This window comes from Mustela putorius, unplaced genomic scaffold, assembly GCF_011764305.1.
Source record: "Mustela putorius furo isolate JIRA1106 unplaced genomic scaffold, ASM1176430v1.1 tig00000430_pilon_pilon_pilon, whole genome shotgun sequence".
Classification (NCBI taxonomy): domain Eukaryota; kingdom Metazoa; phylum Chordata; class Mammalia; order Carnivora; family Mustelidae; genus Mustela; species Mustela putorius.
In genome coordinates this window covers 8,145,191-8,165,113 of record NW_025421377.1, presented here as the reverse complement: position 1 = coordinate 8,165,113, position 19,923 = coordinate 8,145,191, and the positions used below count along the sequence as shown (strand labels likewise).

General features: G+C 34.9%; 1 protein-coding gene across 8 annotated transcripts in view; it reads right to left on the bottom strand.

The window, feature by feature from the left end:
* Window positions 1–19,923, bottom strand: part of EXOC1 (exocyst complex component 1) — a 59,954-nt gene that overhangs the window by 38,437 nt on the left and 1,594 nt on the right. For 3 of the 8 annotated variants that reach the window (XM_013047316.2, XM_013047314.2, XM_013047319.2), the window contains exons 2-10: window positions 17,912–18,045; window positions 12,183–12,313; window positions 9,244–9,403; window positions 6,302–6,322; window positions 4,566–4,753; window positions 2,222–2,449; window positions 1,882–2,014; window positions 1,135–1,244; window positions 328–381 (exon numbers count right to left, since the gene is read on the bottom strand). In XM_013047316.2, coding sequence (XP_012902770.1) covers window positions 328–381; window positions 1,135–1,244; window positions 1,882–2,014; window positions 2,222–2,449; window positions 4,566–4,753; window positions 6,302–6,322; window positions 9,244–9,403; window positions 12,183–12,313; window positions 17,912–18,035 — 1,149 coding nt within the window. In that variant the 5' untranslated portion in view covers window positions 18,036–18,045. The remainder of the gene's footprint in view (window positions 1–327; window positions 382–1,134; window positions 1,245–1,881; window positions 2,015–2,221; window positions 2,450–4,565; window positions 4,754–6,301; window positions 6,323–9,243; window positions 9,404–12,182; window positions 12,314–17,911; window positions 18,046–19,923) is intronic. The other 5 variants (XM_004775495.3, XM_004775497.3, XM_004775496.3 and 2 more) reach the window with 3 other exon arrangements.

Genomic DNA, 19,923 nt, shown 5'->3' with positions numbered 1-19,923 from the left:
TATCCCAGTCACCTGGTAAACGGTTTCTTTCTTCTTTCTTTCTTTCCTTTTTTTTTTTTTTTTTTTTGTAAAAGGTTTCTAAATAAATGAAGGAGCAAGTGAGTGAAAGAATGACAGGAGGAGAGGCAAGCAGAAGGAGATGAAATGCCTTTCTGGCCAAAATAAACTTTTTGCTATGGGATATTAAAAAACTGCTATAAATATGGCTAACAGGCAGCTTAAGTCAGTAAAGTTATAATCTATAAAGATTCTGCTGCAGTTAAGTTTAGCAAACTTTATAGAAAAAAAAAAAAAAAGAGAAGCTTGAGCCAAATTTGATGTACTCACAGGCACCGAAAGAAAGTAGGACCTGTTATAGAGCTGAAGGAGGGCCTGAGTAAACTAATCAGAAATAAAATATAGTAAATACAATTGTTTCAGAATACTGCAAAGTGAAATGTTTCAGACAGTATTTCTTGATGAACAAAATTTCAACTTTTTTTGTCCAATAACCCTAATAAGAAATGAAAAACATAAGAAACCTAATTTATTATGCCAGATTAAAATGCCTTCTATTCAAATCCTTTTAAGGTACTCTTTATATTATTTTTATTAATATTATTGCCACAACCTTAATTATAACCTCCTTTTCCATATAAAAATGTAGACAAAGGGTTTATATAAAAGTAAATCAAATGGAATTTACAATTCAGCTGTAGTCCGTTTTCTCCCATATAAAAATACATACAGCCAATGAAATATTAAAAACACCTGAGTCAAATCCTGGTTCTCACGTCAAAATACTGGAAAATAAAACAGGCTAAGCAGCAAACATGTACCAAGTTTGGACTTACTTTCATAAATAAGAACATATAAGTGGTATATTTAACAAGTAGGCAGAGTTATTTATCTGATTTCTAGAACCAAGAGAGTTTCAGTTGAAAGGAACTAGACTATCTACCCAAGACAGTTGAGGCCCAACATACACCTATGAGCAAATACTTAAAAAAAAAAATCTTGTTTAAAAATCTCAAAATTGAACAAACAGGTGAAAGAATATACTGTGATCTCAATTAAACACATTACAATTTCTGTGTAAATATATATAGAAAAGCTAATAGAAACATGGCAGTGTTATTAATGAAATAAAATTACCTGTTGAACAAAAACATTGTTGAGGTGGCTGGCCAGTCTCCGGGCAAACTGCTCGCGCAAATCACTGAAACGCTGCTGCTGCTGTTTGACTGCCTGGAGCATGTCATGACCTGAAACCAGAACATTTCTTGACTGATTTAAGACATAAAAAGATTTCTCTGTTCTTCAATGAATACATTGATAACAGTCTCTATATTTCTGTTTTGAAGAACCCCAAGTTTTATTGGTTTATTCGTTTGCTTTATAAAAGGAAGGTAAAAAGAGAAGAAAACGATATAGCACAGTGGTTCTCCAAGAGTGGTCCTGCCTCAGCATTGTCTGGGAACTGCTGCAAATTGGGATACTGGAGCTTTGGCCCAGACCTACTGAATCTGGGGCTGGGGCCAGGCAATAACATGTTTTAACAAACCCTCTCCATGAGCAAACTCAAGTTTTGGAGCCACTGGCCTAACAAAACCTCCTGCTCTCTGGTCTAATCAAAGCATTGACTCTATGCTAGGTTCTGCAGACAGTATTAGAGAAAAATCATGGTGTTGACTAGAATCACTGATGATCAATCACAGAAAAATGAAAAACTTCTTAGTGCCAACAGAAACATGTTTGGAAAGATGTGAAACTGGTCTGAGGAGCTAATACTACAGTCCCCTACACCACTTGCACTATGTATTTCCTGTTAAAAGCTTTATACCATGTTACAGGTTTAGTCTCAGATTCTTGGTCAGATTTTACTATTTCTAATGAACATACCTGGACGAAGAGCTACATTCATGCACTGCAAAAGGGCATCAGCAGCATTGGTGCAGGCCTCAATGCCTCTAGAAGAGGAGAGATCTCCTTCTTGAAGGGCCTTTATATGACCTTTGGCCAAGTCCATGTGGTTCTGGAATTTACATATAAATATACCATTTACACATATAATTTTGGGAAATTTACAGGTAAGATGCTACTCAATCCTATCATAAGGTATTAGAATTATTTTAAATCTTACTCTCATAAGGAATTTAGAAAATGTTTATAAATGGGTTTTATATACTAGATTATCTTTTTAAATTTTTTGTTGGTGGGAGCAATTTACCAACATACTTACCACAAGAAACTCTATTTCAGACAGGAGCTTTACATTATTAGTGTTACTCAGATGAATTAGGTGGTTGCTTTCTGAGATCTGATCCATTTGTTCTTTCACACTTTGGAGCATTTCCTCGTAGCTGCTCAGTTTCAACTCAATCTGATCTACCTCCTTTAGAGCCTCATCCAACAACTTCATCAGTATGTTCACTTGCTTTTCAGAGGCCATGATTGATTGGATGTTGGCCTACAAAATGAAAAACAAAAGTAACTCTTCCCATGATTTAAATGGATAAAAGAAGCAGAAGATGAAATATTGCAAAATCCCTTTGACAGCTGAGTAACAAAGATTGGTATGCATCTATACATTTCTTTTAGTTTATCACTCTATGTTTATGTTCCTTTTTTACACAGTATTTCAAGCAGATACACTTGCCTCTTTATCAAAGTTAGGGACCATGCCTCAGTATTTCATACTTCCACAGGCTGTACAAGTAGGGTTTTGCCCCACAATGTATCATCAGTGTCGATATTTCCCATTTCTGATATTTCCAATTCTACCAGCTATAAAAACTTCTATACTTAACATTGTTGTAAAATGCTAAAAAAAAAAAAGCCTAATCACCTGTGTAATACTTTAATCAAGAGGGTAGCAGTGGTATATCAGTCTTTGAAGGATACACTGAGCTAACGTAGAACTGTAGTATGATTGGTACTTACATGATGTGGAAGAGCCATGACCGTTAAGACCATATGGCCACAGACTATATATCCATAAGATAGCTCCTTCTATTGTCTTCTTTCTTTTCTCTTTCATTTGCAACTACTGTACGTTTTTTTTCCAGGCAAAGCAGGAACAAACCACCATCCCCTTATCATTGTTTTCTAAGTGATTCTGACTATTGATTCTAAATTTCCTGAAATATGGAAGCTGTCAAATCCAAAATAAAACTGGGAAGCAATGGGATAACTTGTAACATACATGCAATATTTATTAGAAAAGAAATTATAAACCACTAAGCCACACTAAGAAGGCAGGTAATGGGGTATGAGGAAAAAACTTGGTCTAGGAATGAAAAGAATTTCACAGGACAATAGATACTGTAATTTCACACATATCTTATATGCTATTCATAATAACTTAACTGTGAGTGCAACCCAACTGCATGAGTCAGCAGGGCTTTGGGCCACTGAATAGATCTCTCAAGAAGCAGACCGGGGGCTTGACCTTGCCCAGGACAATTTCCACTGTAACATCTTTAAGTTTCTTCTAGGCTTAGCTTCTGGTGAGTTTTATAAACTTGTAAACTTGCACTATTTGTGTAATCTCGGGGCCTGAGTTCAACCTCATAAATTCTGCACCTTTCATGTATAATATGTCAAAATTCTTTAAGTGTTTAAAATATTCTTCATTCTCTGAGGGTTTTTTAAAAAATTATTTTTATTAACATATAGCGTACTATTTGCCCCAGGGGTACAGGTCTGTGAATCATCAGGCTTACACACTTCACAGCACTCACCATAGCACATACCCTCCCCAGTGTTCATAACCCAACCACCCTTTCCTGACCCCCTCTCCCCGGCAACCCTCAGTTTGTTTTGTGAGATTAAGAGTCTCTTACGGTTTGTCTCCCTCCCAATCCCCTCTTGTTTCATTTTTTTCCCTTCCCTACCCCACCAAAACCCCTCTCCCTGCCTCTCAAATTTGAGGTTTTTCTTAAATGCTTACTTTGTCTAAACAAAACAAAAAACACGTTCTTATTTTAGACTTTACCAACATTAGTGGTGTTATTTTTAGCTGTCTTTTAGCTTTTTACTTTCTAAAGATGTGCTTTAGTTTACAGACTCAGAAACTGAGCATATGAATTAAAAAGAGCTATCCCAAAACATTTTAGCAGGAGAGCCAAACATCCTTTTCCCCTGGCTCCTTGTTTTCACTATACTTATTCTGCTCCATTTGGGTACACGATTCACTTATTTCAAACTAATTTTTCTATTTTTTTCCCCCCCAAAACACAAAAATGCTATTCTTCTGCACTGAACTATTCTGCAGTATTTCAGAGGCTGGGGGAGGCGACCCCAAGACAGTTTCTGGTTGGCTACTTTTTTCCTATCCCTTTGTGTCAAGAACCTCCCCAAATCCCCAACCTCAGCCAACTGCCTTCGCTGGCCTGATTAATAGGAATGGTTCTGTCTTTTGAACAAGAGCAGTGGAAGATAAGGCATCTGGTAATGTGCTTATGGAGAGAGACGGCAGTAATCACAGTATAAAGGCTTAGGTGCTGAGGAAGTAAAATCTGCGCATCCCTGGTCTTCTCAATCCACTATATATCAGTCACTTACAGATTATAAAAAGGTCTTACCCCATCCAGCACCTGCAGCTCTCTGGACAACCTTTCTGCAAAGGCCTCAGCATTAGAGATTGCACATTCACAGCCTTCCATCATTATTTCAATATCCTGCTCTTCTCTTGCATTTAACTCTTGGTATACATCTACTACCTCTTCATCACCTCCTGTCACACTCTGATTTTCTCCACTTGGAACAGACTCTTAAAGAGGGTAAAAATTAAAAATAAAGTAGTAAAAAAGGAGGAAGGACAATAACATGGTATTTATAGTCAGTTATAAGCACAGGTCACATTTAGTGGCTGGAAAATAGGAAAGAATGATTCAGAATATTAAAAAAAACTTATTTTTATGAAAAACTGCATATGTTAATGTAATTTTTACTATAACATTTACTTTAACACAAAGCATGCAGTCTAATTCACTCACTTTTAAGTGTTAAAATAGGCTTTATAACAATTCCCCAAAACATACTTAAACTATGAAAACAAATACAAAACCAGAAACCAACTATGTGGGAATAGCCTAATCTTTTTTTCCTATCTGAGGTGGTTGTTAGTCTAACAAAACAATGACTATGAATTTATGGCACATAAAAAATAATATGCTTTCCTTCTTTTCCCCCGGTAACATTTTTCTTCTGTTCTTTTTTGTCCTGGTTATGCTTTTTTCTCTGAATAACTTTTAGTTGAAATGAAAAATGTATTCACAATTTATTTTGGGTATTAAAAATATTAACTGAATTTCCCATTTCTTTGTTTAAAACACTTTCATATGCATTGATAAAATTTCTAAAGATCAGGTATAAAAGTTTTCTCAGTAAGTCTAGAGTAAACAAGAACAACAATAACATGGCTATTCAAAATTACAAATATTTAAATGGTCTTCATGCTTCTTACAAAAGACCAAGAGGTCAAATGTAAGGTGTTTCTGGATAAATGTTTCAATTCAATTTTTTTTTTCAATTCAATTTTTTGAGAAAATATACTTAGCTTGTGGGATTTTTATAAAGTGTGAGGTTAGGAGAGGTAATGTGAAAAAAAAAATTTTTTTATCCCCTAAGTAAAACTCTAAATAAAGTTACTGATTTTCATAAACTTATTGGGACACAATTTAAATCACAATCTTTGGACACTTTAAACATTTATTATTTTATATGCAAATGAAACATTTACACGCTGCATGACTTGACATAGGTTAATTTGTTCTAGGAAAAAACCAACTAACTCAAAGTTAGTAAATCACTCAAAGTGATTTACTCTTAAGAATGATTATTAGGCAGATTTAGGTAATATCCCAGAATAAAAAAGGAGGGGAATAAAACTCTTGGTACAGGCAGTTACAGATTACAGTATATGAATAGTTCTTTAGACAGGAATCACCTAGTTCCCTGTCCTTTGAACGAGTCCATTTTAACTCACTATGGAAATGTCAAATTGTCACATCTAACAGTTTATTAGCTACTAGGGGGCAGGGACTGCCCAAACTATACAGCTCCTTATACAAGCAGATATTTAAAATAAATAAATATTTTAAATGACCATAACTGCTTCAGAAGTATTTTCTCTTCCATGAAACAGTCCTTTGAAAGTCAATAATGAATCCTATCATTAATTTTATTACTATATGGATTTTGTGGTAATAAACCTGTCCCTATGCACAATTTCATAAAATATGCAACTAACAGTACATAACAATGGCAAGTAATAAAAAATATATGGAATAGAATAAAAAGAAAAGGTGTTACGCACCTTCTGTAACTTTAGGCAGTTCTGGAGAGTAAAAAGGTATGAAAAAAGCAGAGGAAAGTAAGCAAAGAATATTAGCTGGGTAGAAAAGTATACAGGTTTAAAATTTTTTAAATACTACCCATATTTCATTTGAACTTCTGGTACAATCAAAGTTTAAAAGACAATGTCCAAATCAAGTACAAGATGGAAAGATCCTCAGAAACTAAATTTCCAAAGTTAATTCTCTTATTCTTTTTCTGACAATAACTAAAAATACATTTATCTTCCTATTTTTTCCTTTCTTTTAAGAAACAGCACCAACTAGTCCTTGGAGAAATCTGGGAAATAGATCACTTCCTGAGTATTATTTTTAGTTCAGCTCTGACTCATGCATTTAGTCTAGTTATTTTCACTCAAGGCCCCAAAACTTTACCCAGACACTCCCTCATAATAGATTAGTCATAAAACACTGTTAGAAAGGACGAGATTGAAATAATTAAACAAAACAAAACAAAACAAAACACAACACAACACACGAGATATCTGTTCAAGCTGGCTTTTAAGGATTCAAGTCAAAGATTTCTTTTTTAAAATCTGGTTATAAGAATGAAAAAGAAAAAGCCAAACAAAAACCCGACACTACTTCGACTGCTAACAAAAATCCTCCTTTAAAAACCTTAAAAGCCTTCTGCTGAGAAACCCTACTTACTAGTGTAAACATTCAATTGTCACCAATAAAAACCACTAAAGATGCCACTGTTCGCATTCACACTTATCTCTTAAAAGCAGATGGTGACAATTTCTTACTTATTTTCTAACATCACCCAAAACTTAGACACATTTATTGTTTTTTCTAAATGGGAATCAACTGCTATGATTTCAAAATCCATTAAAACATTAACACAAATTTACAGACATTAAGAAAACTATTCTCTGGACTTCTCTAAACCAAAGCAACAGTTATTGATTTATGGAAAATTATATTAATAGTGAGATCCTTAAGGATCTTCACAGTACACCTAAAATTGGTCTGAACTTATAACTTTTATAAACATGAAAATGTCCACATTTTTTGCTTTAGGCCTTAAAAAATTAAATGTCTTTTTTTTTAAGCTAGACATTTCATTCTAAAAAACAGCAACTCTTTTTATTGATTATGGTAATATTTCTTAATGAGGTAAACCAGATAACATTTCTTAATGAGGGAAAACCCAGGTATTTTCCCATGACTCAATGAAATGTATTGGTTTAAAACACATCGTAGGCAATAAATAACATCTGAAAATACACAATATTTAAAGACAGAATGGCAATCATTCCCTCAATAAAATGTTCAACCCTGAAATGGCAAAAAAGTAAATAAATAAAATAAAAGCCGTTCAAAACAAATTAAACCACTATTCAAGGCATGAAAAATTACCCTAAATTTCTTTAAGGTCATTCCCTCAATATATACAATTGACAAGACACTGGGGTCTAATGTTGGTGAGATGGCGACCCCAAGGGCTACACAAGGGCTTCACTGGGGAAGTAGCACGGGGCCTAACAGATGGGAACTGCCTCTGCCAGTTTCAAGCATCAAACCTGAAACCAATAACGAGCTTACTAATTACTAAGTATTGGGAAGGAATACTGTATTTCAGGGAAATATCCACAGGCAAACAGGAAAGGAGCAAGTAAAACAGAATAGAGAAAGGACAGAGGCAAGTGGCTGAGTAAATAGTTTGAAGCATCTGAAACACCATTTTTATAGGTCAAAATGTTTGAATATTGGCTATTTCAGATGTTTTAACTGAACAGAACGAAGCTCCTATTTTAAAATGCTAATATACAAATTAGGACAAATCTAAGTTTTCTTTCTAATATATATTATTTGGAATAATCTGGTTTTTTTATTAATAAAGAGGAGCAACAACTCTTTTCTTCTGCATACTAGCTGTTATTTCAACTGCTTTCTTTGAGATAAAGAATACAACACAAATTGTATCCACAAGGCATACAGAATCATTTTCTTACAATGTTTAGGTCTTTATGAAAGAAGTTTTAAAGAAATAACATTTCATTGTGAATTTTTAATAAATAAGTTTTCATCTTATAATACAAAATAATTCATAGTAACATCCCTGAAGATATACTGATCAAAAATATCCTATTTAACTTCATGTCTAAGGATTTTATCCTAATAAGAGAATAAGATAGTAATAAGCTAGTATTTGTTGAGTATTTATTATACACCTGGCACTATTCTCATCACTGCCATATATCAAATAATTTAATCCTTACAACAATCCTATGGAGTGGATACTACTAATTATCACTATTTCTGAGATAAAGGAAACTGGAACATAGAATAATCCAAGGTCACATGACTGGGAAGTGACAAAGCCAGGATCTGAAACCAAGCAGTGTGACTCGAGTTATGTTCTTAACCACTACACTTACACTCTGCACAAAAATACAACTACAAGAATATTCATGTCAAAATTATTTAAAATAAGCAAAGGCTGGAAATTTAAAAATAAATGATTAGTTAAATATAGTAAGATATATTCATATAATGGAAAACTATGGTACTACTAACAATAATGTTGGGTTAAGTATTTAATAACATGAAAAATGTTCATTATAAGAAAAATGCTCATTATAAAAAAAAGTAAGTTAGAAAACAGAATGTGAATTTTTAAAAAGTTTTTAAATATGCATAGAAAAAAGACTGGAAGAACATCTAACAAAACATCAACAGCAGTTATCTGAAGATTAAGTTTATAAGTGATTTTTATTTATTTAGTTTAATGTATCAATTTCTATAATGAGCAAGTATCATTTCTGCAACAAGAAAAATTATCTTTCAACTCCTTTGCAATTTAAGGTAAATCAGTAAGCTAATCATTTTGAGTAATGTCAAATTACATATTCACTTATAGATACACTGATTTCACATAAGCATTTTTATTTAACTTTACCTTCCAAGAGCTGTGAGCTAACATTGACAAAATCGATTTTCTTCCGGAGATATCGCTGATTCAATTTCCAAATGCATGAAATAAATGCATTCTTTTCAGCAGTGCTGCTGGCAACCCACTTATATATTTTTTCAAAATGTAAATCAAATTCAGGATTTTCCTGAAATAAAAATATACAAAAGATATTGTTTTGGATCAGATCCCTTTTGCATTATTATAAAGTCTATATTCCAATAAAATGAAGTCGTTCTTTTAAAAAAAAAATCACCATTAAACATCAGCTAAGTGACTTACAGAGAACAGTTCAGAGAATTTAATTTATAGGAAAAACTTTACCTCCCAAAAGAAGCTGGATAAAAAAAAACAACACAGTGTTTCGGTATTTTCCTTCCTATGCCCCTTAGGTATATGAGTGGAAGTATAAGATGTCTAGGTAAAAGCCTTGTGGCCCAGCTTCCTGGTCTGTAAGATGACAATGGTCTCCAGTTTTGACATGGACCTATTTTTTCTTTTTAAACTGCCTCTGGGGTTTTAGAGCTATACTTCTTCTTTGATGATAATGTACGATTATTCATAATTGTGATCTGACACTAACTCCTTCGTAAAGAATATGTCTTCTAATTATAACATATGAGAAAGAAATACATTCTACACCCTGGTGTGGTTCCCAAGAACAAAAGAGGTGAAAGCAGGGACTGATTCTGTCTTCAATTCTGCAAACAGAGAAAGATCAAAGATGCCTCAAAAATTAAAAAATGCTGGCTAGCCTGGAAGTTCTTTCAAACAACCAAGAAGCTCAACCTGTGGGAGAAGGGCAGTCTGCTCCCTGTCTCTTCAGCCAGCTTGCAGCAGTGATTTCGTACCAGGTTAATATTTCCCCCCGAATGCAGAATCACTTGACTGCTATCTAAAACACGAAACCATACGGATGTATGCTCTTCTTCACATTTGAGGAATTAAAAATAGATTAATGTCCTACGGAAGGCTACTAGTATATCCGATTCATTCAAAGTGTCATTTGGGGCGGGGGAGTAAATAATCGCCTCCAGGGTAAAGGAGATGATATCAGACTCACTGTGAAGAGTGGGGATAATTTAGGGATCAGGACTTGACCTGGTACAACAATCACATAAAGGCAGCATGGAACTAGTAATTAGCTCAATAAGCAGAACTGATGTATCAGAAGATTAAAAATCTGCATTTCCAATAAAAAGGTAATTGTATTACTTATTAAAAAATCTAAGAGTATTGGCAACGAATCTAAAACTTGATGGGAAATGATAATTCCCCTGGGAATACTTCCCATAAAAGAAGCCATAAACGAAGCTGAGTGCTCCAGTGGCAACACTCACACAGATCAATGTGTGACACGAAATGGCTAATGTTAGGCTATGTATAAAAATTTTATGTTTTATATCCATATATAGGGTGCACACGCCAAGGTGCCTACATAAAATGAAAAAAACAACAATATCCATTAAGAAAGCCAGGAATAGAAGGCATCAGCTATGAGAAAGCATGCAGATAAGCATCAGCAATGTTAGTGAATTATGCAAGTCAGTGAGCTTATCAAGTGCAAAACTATTGAAGAAAAAAGCCTCTTTAATAAAGACACATTTCTAAAAAGCTCTTACTGTATTTTCTCTTAAATAGAAACCTAGCAAAAAAGTCTCTACTCTTGCTCTTTTCCCATGGTAACAGAGTATATTAAATAAGTTACTCAAGTGTTTTGGGTATCCCTAAGGGATAAAGCTGCAACCCAGTGTGCCTAAAAAACTTCTAGAAAGGCATTCACCACCTTTGTTAGAAATCTGAATTGTGAATTGCGTAGTCATGCAAAGCTCTCCTAAGTTGTTTTCGCTTCATTTAAAAAGTATTTCACACTCAACTCAACAGCCTGTCATTTCATTCAGCCTTTAGTTCCTCAGAGGTCTGTACCAGGATAAGGGTGAAATGAGACTTTTATCTTATTGGATTATTCTACAAAGGTAGCTTCTACTTCTTTGTGTCTTTGAAGTGAATGTGTGAGACTTGAAGGGTTAAGTCAAAGGACATCTGCAGTTACATTTATGTAAGCCTTGCTATCCGGCCCATCACAAGTGGGTGTGATGCAAAACATTCCTGCAGAAGGAAGATGAGGGGCAGAGTGAGAGAGGCTGAGGAGGAAGGAGCACCTCATTTCACCGGAGGAGCGCTACTTAATCTCTCTGAAAAAAGGGTATTTCTGTGAAAAGTGGACTTGTCACAAATAAACATGGTCCTTTAACACGATTATTACATTATTCAATTTTCTTAAAGTTTGAGTGTGGCTTCAGGGAAAAGTATAGGTATTTACATTCTTGTATCTTACTCTTTAAGTTCTTTAAAATAAGGGTGTGTAACTCACCATCACTTCCTTTACTTGAGCCACAACTTTGAAACCATGGCCTCAAAGGCCAGCCTGGTTGCCTCTGCTGCTGATCCTACATTAATTTATGAAGACAAACTAAGGAAGACTCACTTTGGTTATAGCGTTACACATGCTGTTGAACTAGGTTTTATCAGAACAATGAAGGCTTTTAAAAAAAAACTACTCACAACACTTTACAAATGTGTACTAATATATGGATTTTATATTAAATATACCTAACCTAAATACCAAAATATATAGTTATTTTGCTCCAGTGTACCTAAGTTGTGCACAAACATAACTATAGCTCAAAAAAAAAAAAACAAGCAAAAATAATGAAACCACATGCATACAGATTTATTTTAGTAGTGTGAGACTGAAGAGTGGGAGAATGGAAGGTTTAATAATACACTTTAGACTAATTCTTGGTGAGTTGGTAGAGGAGAGGGTTATAAAACAAGAAGCTGAGATCATCTTAGAAGACAGAGTACTACATTAGAAAATGAAAGACACTTTCTGAACACAGGTCAAAGCACTAAGAAAAACATACTTTAATAGCATCCTTGGCATCTACCACAGCAAGGTCTCGAAGGGCCCAAGCAATCTGCCTTTTGTAGAAATCTCCTTTATCAGATTTCTTGACTTTGACCATCTTCACCTGCACAGGGCGTTCAGTTGTCACTGTTGAATAAAACATACTTTCATCAGAAATATTCTTATTCTTCACTCATTCATCCACTCATTGCAAATACAGCTGTCAGGTGCCTGTACACGGTACTAGAACAGGAGTGGTACTTCCCAATACATGCCATGACTGAGGAATGCACAGAGCATCAAAGGGAACATCTAAATCAGACAAAAGGGTCAGAGGCAGATTCCTTGAGAAGCAAAGCTTCAGACCAGTTTTGAAAGAACAGTATGAGCCCTAAAGAATGACTGACCTAAGTGAAGCCAAGGGGCTTGAAAGAGCCTAACACCATTTCAGAACAGTGCTAAGTGGTTCAATATGGATTGTTTACACAATAAAGTGGATGGAAATGAAGTTACAAAAAAAGGTGAAAGTTCAGATCACCAAGGGTCTTCATCTGAGGTTGTGGAGTGCTCTTAGAGGACTTTAATCAGGGAAATGAACTGCTCTAATTTGTTTCTAAAAACTACTGTCAGCAAATGGATGGATAGGAGTGAATGCCAGTACATCTAAAAATTTACATGAAGTGGTTGAATCTCTAAGAAATGTAACTTACCAAAACTGACTTAAGAACAGAAAGTACAGAAAATCTTTTGTATTAAAGACACTGCATTAGTAAGAGAAAAATCTCTTTCCCCAAAACCTAGTCCAACACAGGTTTACTGGTATCTTTTGCCAAGTTTTCCAAGGAAACATTCCAAACATACATAACTATTGCACTGTACAGAAAACAAGGGAACACTCCCAACTTACTTTATTGCTTTGGATGTAAGGACAAAGACAGTGTATAAAAGAAAATTGCAGGACCGTGTCATTAATGAACATGGGTGAAAAATCTTACAACTACAAATATACAAATAACTACAAACAAATTCTGCACTGGCAAACTTAATCCAAGAGCATATACAAAAGGTATTATTTCATTTCAACAATTCTGAGATGTACACTTTTTCCCACAGTTTAATATTTCTGAAATCAGAGTATGTCTTAATAACTGATGTGATATCACAGCACTTTTTAAATGGTACATAAAATATGATATAATTGATGGTATCTGGTACATCATGACTGAGTTATGTCATTCTAAGAATTCGATTTATCATTTGAAAAACCAAATACAATTACTCACCACACTAATAAATTAAAGAAGTATATGATAATCTCAAAGATTTGAAAAAGCATTTGATAAAATTGAACATCCTTTCAATGATAAAAACCCCAAAAGAAAAAAAAGTCAAGAACAGAAGGGAGCTTCCTTTATACTGTAAAAACCCCAATAGCAATTATACTAAAAGGTAAAGCCATTCCTTTTGAGATCAACACTGCATTGATGGTCCTAACCAGCACACTAAAGCAACAGAAATAAATAAAAAATATAAAGACTACTGGGGCGCCTGGGTGGCTTAGTGGGTTAAAGCTTCTGCCTTCAGCTCAGGTCATGATCCCAGGATCCTGGGATTGAGCCCCACATTGGGCTCTCTGCTCAGCAGGTCCCCCCCTCTCTCTGCCTGCCTCTCTGCCTACTTGTGATCTCTCCCTGTCAAATACATAAATAAAATCTTTTTAAAAAAATATAAAGACTATAAAGGAAGGAAGACAATATCACTACTCTGTCTGTGGGCAAATAATCAGAATTAATAAGAAAGTCTAGCAAGATTAATGCAGAAATCCATATAAAAAAACAACTGTATTTCCAGATTCTAATAAATGATTTTTTAAATATATTAATGTTCAATAAATTAAAAGCTTCTGCTCTGCAAAAGACAACATCAAGAGAATTAGAAGACAAGCGAGACTGTAAGAAAATATTTGCCAAAGACACATCTAATGAAGAAATGTTATCCAAAATATACAAAGGACTCTTTATTTTTTATTTTTTTTTAAAGATTTATTTGAGAGAGAGCACCTGCACACATGGTAGGGGAGGGGAAGAGGAAGAGGAAGAGAGAGTCTTCAGCAGACTCAATGCTGAGTGCAGAGCTGACATGGGCTCCATCTCACAACCCTAAGATTGCAACCTGAGCTAAAACTGAGTTGGACGGTTAATGGACTGTACCACCCAGATGCCCCTATACGTAGGACTCTTAAAACTCAACAATAAGAAAACAAAAAAACCTGATTAAAAAATGGCCAAAGACCTTAAAAGATTTTTCCCCAAAGAAGGGATATGGAAAACAAGTCAGCATATGAACAAATACTCAACACCATGTTTTATCAAGGCAATGAAAATTAAAACGAGATGCCCCTATACACCTATTAGTACAGCGAAATTCCAGAACATGACAACATCAAAACACTGGCAAAAATGTGGAGCAACAAGAACTCTCAAACATTGCTGGCTACAAAATGATACAGCCATTTTGGTAGAAAGTTTGGTGATTTCTTACCAAACTAAAGATACTCTCACCATATGATCCAGCATTCGCAGTCCTTGGTATTTACCCAAAGGAGCTGAAAACTATATATGTCCATGCAAAAATCCACACATGGGTGGTTATAGCAGCTTTATTCATAACTGTCCAACTGACAGTTGAGATATCCTTCCATTGGTGAGTGGATAAACTGTGGTACACCCAGGCATGGAATATTATTCAATGCTAAAAAGAAATGAGCTATCAAGCCATAAAAAGGCATGCAGGAAATGTAAATGTATACTACTAAGTGAAAGAAGCCACACAGAGCAGGCTACATATTGTATGATTTCAACGATATGATATCCTGGAAAAGGCAAAACCATGCAAACAGTAAGAACAGTGGTTGAAAGGGTAGGGGTTGTGGGAGAGATGAAAAGGCAGAACACACGGGATTTTTAGGGCAGTGAAAATACTCTGTATGACACTACAATGGTAGATATATTTCATCATACATTTGTCCAAACCCATACAATGAACACCACCAACAGTAAACCCTAAGATAAACTATGGGCTTTGGATGATTACAACATGTCAGTGTAAGTTCATTCTTGCTAACTGTTGTCATTGTTGCCAGTGGTACTGATAAAGGGGGAGGCTACACATATGTAGGGTAGGGGATATTTGTGCACTTCCTTCCTCAATTTTGTTGTAAACCTAAAACTGCTCTAAGAAATTAAGGTCTTGGATGCCTGGGTGGCTCAGTTGGGTTAAGTGTCTGCCTTTGGCTCAGGTCATGATCCCAGGGTCCTGGGATTGAGTCCCACCTCGGGCTCCTTGCTCAGCTGGGAGCCTGCTTCTCCCTCTGCCTGCTCTGCCTGCTGCTCCCCCTGGTTGTGTGCACGCTCTCTCTCTCTCTCAACAAATAAATAAATAAACAAATCTTAAAAAGTAATTAAAGTCTTAAAGACATATTAGTGCTAATAACTTTTTATGATAGTATCAAAAAATCTAGGAATAAAACAATGTGCAAAATTATTGAAAGCCTTTAAAACTGTAAAACCTATTTTTAAATTTTTATTTTATTTTATTTTTAAAGTATTTTGTTTCTAAAGATTTTCTTTACTTATTTGACAGACAGAGATCACAAATAGGCAGATAGGCAGGCAGAGAGAGAGAGGAGGAAGCAGGCTCCCCGCTGAGCAGAGAGCCCTAATTGGGGCTCAATCATGACCTGAGCTGAAGGCAGAGGCTTTAACCCAATGAGCCACCTAGGCACTCCAAAACTGTAAAACTTACTGAAAGGCATTAAAGACGACCAAGGTAAATGGAGAACTATACCATGTCCATGGACAAGAAGACTCAATATCATGAAAATACAAGTCCTCTTTGAACTAAAAACATATTTAAAACAATTCCAATTAAAATCCAAAGAAAATCTGCCAGTTGCCAAGTGGATTCTAAAATTTAAGTAGAAGAATGAAGAATCAAAACAAGACATAATAAAAACCAGATACAGGAGAGAACCAAGAAATGGGCACACTCATATTCATCACTACAAACATGGAAACAGGTAAATTAAATATCAGAATGTGAATGGCAAAATTATAAAACTTTAAGAACACAGTATAGAAGAATACTTTTGCTACTCTAGGGAAGTTTATCTTTTTTTTTTTTTTTTTTAAATTTGGCTCCACACCCAGCATGGAGCCCAATGTGGGGCTTGAACTCACGACCCTGAGGTCAAGACCTGAGCTGAGATCAAGAGTCAAATGCTCAGCCAACCAAGAGGTGCCCTTCTAGGGCACATATCCTAAATAAGATAAAAAGGTGGAAGCCATAAAGGACCAGACTGATTAATAAGATCTCATTAGAATTAGGAATTTCATTAAAAAGTATCAAAAACCTAATACACAAGCCACATACTGGGATACATATAACCAACACAGGATTAGTAAATATATAGAACTTGTACAAATCAGTAAAAGGACAACCAACACAATAGAGAAATGAGCAGAAGGCTTTAAGGCAAATTTCTAAGACAAGGACAATAAAGTCATGAAATTTCATCATTAATAGGGCGATGAAATTTAAAACCACAATGAGTACCATTTTACATACTATTTCCACCAGATTGGAATCAATTAAGCCTGTCAAAACCACGTGTCAAAACCAACTTTTCACTAGGATGTAGAGAAAGAACTCTAAACACACACTGCTTGTGGACTTGAAAACCAGTCTAATTACTTTTGAAAATAGTTTGGTATTAGAGTAATGTTGAACACTTACATGCCTATGACCCAGCAATTTTACATTTAGTATCAACCCTAGAAAATTCTTGCCTGTATACATGAGGGCACATGGACAAACACATTCACAGAAGTGCTGTCTGAACAGTAAAACCTGAAAACAAATCTAATGTTCTTCATTAGTGGGATGCGTAAGTAAACTGCTACTCTCACAGGGTAGAACACTCCATAGGAGTGAAAATGAAAGAATTATTGCTATATGAAGAAACAGAAATTAAACTCATGAATATGAACATAACGTTGAGCGGAGAAAGTCAGAAAAGGATACATGCACTATGATTCAATTCATGTAAATTTCAAAGACAGGCAAAACTAAACAATATGTTATTTGAGACTATAAACAAATATAGTAAAATGGTAAAGAAAAGCAAGGAAAGATTGAACCCAAATTCAGGATACTAGTTACCTCTTAATGAGTGAGGGAAGAGAATGGGATTAGGGAAGGGCACACAGGACACTTCAAAGGTAATGGTAATATTCTATTTACACTGCGTGGTAAGCACATGAGTGTTCCCTGTATGATTAGTCTTTGCATCTTATATATATGATATAGATTCTGTTGTATCTACTCAATATTTAATTAAAGACAATTTTAAAAATGAATTTGTTGGCCCAACAGTTTTTCCAATTATAGAGACAATGAGAATATATATATTTTTAAAGATTTGATTTTATTTTGTCAGAGGGAGAGCACAAGCAGGGGGAGTGACAGGCAGAGGGAGAAGCAGGCTCCCTGCTGAGCATGGAGCCCAATGCAGGACTCGATCCCAGAACCTTCGGATCAGACCTGAGCTGAAGGCAGATGCTTAACCGACTGAGCCATCCAGACATCCTGAGACAATGAGAATATTAAAAACAAGGGGGAAAGTCCCCTGGGTAATAAAACAATAAAAGAATGCCAAACAAGAGCTTTTTCTTACTAAATACCCACCTGTGGCACACAAAAAGCAGTTCTTTTTCTTTTTTCCTGCTTTGCAGACATTGACAATACTCAGCAGGCGTTCATCATTTGGTGTAAAAATGTCTCTTTGTAACGCATGCTTAATTGCTGTCATTTTTAATCAGCTGAAAAAAATTAAGAGTATTGATATTAAGCTCATTCTCCAAATCATTCTATCTCATATTGTTCCATTTATGATTTTAAAAATTATTTATGGCTAGGATGATTTCACACATCAACATACCAACATCATAAAAATAAAAAGTCATTATGATTGGAAAAGAAATTAGAGAACCAGCATTATCAAATTTTATAATCTTTGGAGTACTACCCAAATATGATAAAAAAAAATTTCCTATATTAGGAGCTCTTACAGCTCAACAATAAAAAATAATTAAAAACTGAGCAAAGGATCTGATTAGACATTTCTTTAAAGAAAATATACAAATGGCCAATAAGCACATGAAAAGATGCTCATGCAAACCAAAACCAAATGTGCTAACTACCACTTCACACCCCCTAGAATGGCTAAAATAAAAAGACAAGTGTTGGTAAAGATGTGGAGAAAAAGAACTTTTTCATAATTGTTGGTGATTGTAAAATGTAAAATGGTGCAGCCACTTTGGAAAAACTGTCTGGCAGTTCCTCAAAAGGTTAAATATGAAATTACCATATGACCCACCAATTCCATTCCTAGGTATATACTCAAGCGAACTGAAAATATATGTCCACACAAAAACTTGTACATGAATGTTCCTAGCAGCCTTACTCCCAATAAAAAAGTAGAAACAACTCAGATATCCCCTAATTAATGAACTGATACAACAAAATGAAGTATATCTACACAGTGGAATATTATTTGGCCATAAAAAGGGAACGAAGTACTGATATATGCTATAATATTGATGAAACTTGAAAACCTTATGCTAAGTGAAAGAAGCCAGTTAAAAGACCACATATTTTATGATTCTGCTTACATGAAATGTCCAGACCAGACAAATCCATAAAGACAAAATGATCTGTTGTTGCCAGGGTTAAGGAGTAAGAACGACTGGTAATGGGTATGGGGTTTCTTTTGGGGTGATGAAAATGTCCTTGCATTAGACAGTAGTAATGGTTATATAACTTTGTAAATACAATAAAGACTACTGAATTATATACTTGAGAGGGTCCATTTTATAGCATATGAATTATATCTCAATAAAGCTATTATAAAGAAAAAGGTTTCCACACACTCCTTTTTCTCACTAAATTCAATGCCTTTTTTCAAATATCAACTTAGGTTAAATATGTTTAAAAATCTCTTTTCAACTTTATTTTTAAATATATATATTTATGTGTATATACATATTACTATTTTCCAATGCAAATGTGTGCTATTTCATACATGTGAACTTGCTTAGGAAATTAACTCTGGATAATGGCCACTTTTTTTCTCCATCTCTGTGCTTGGTTCGTGCAATTTCCTTTTCCTGGAATTCTCCCACTCCCGCTCCCCGACCCCAGGAAGTTCCAACTCATTCTTCAAGATCCCACTAAAATATCAACTATTCTGTGAGGTAGTGACACGCATACAAAGAATAATCATTTTATACTTCTCAAACATTTCACCTCTACTCTGCTAACATAACACAAACCCTGTTTTCTAGTTAGTTGTATTCTTTCTCCCATTAAAAATAGCTCTTTGTAGGAAAGGGCTATATCTTCTTCATCTTCATATTCCTGGAACTTGGCAAAGACATAGCAGGCATTTCAAAATTAAGCAAAAATGATAGCACCAAATGACATGACAACAATAGTTTCCCTGATTTCCCTTTTCCAACTCTCACATCTGTAAGCGAATGTCTTGAGTTCAAAATCTGTCATATTTTATTCTCCTTTGTCAACAAGAAATCTACTGCCCCGTTCTGCTGATTTCCCCTCGTGTACATACAGTTTACCCTTCCTTTCATTGCTACCACACTAACCCAGGCTCCCATCAACTATATCCATTTAACACTTCA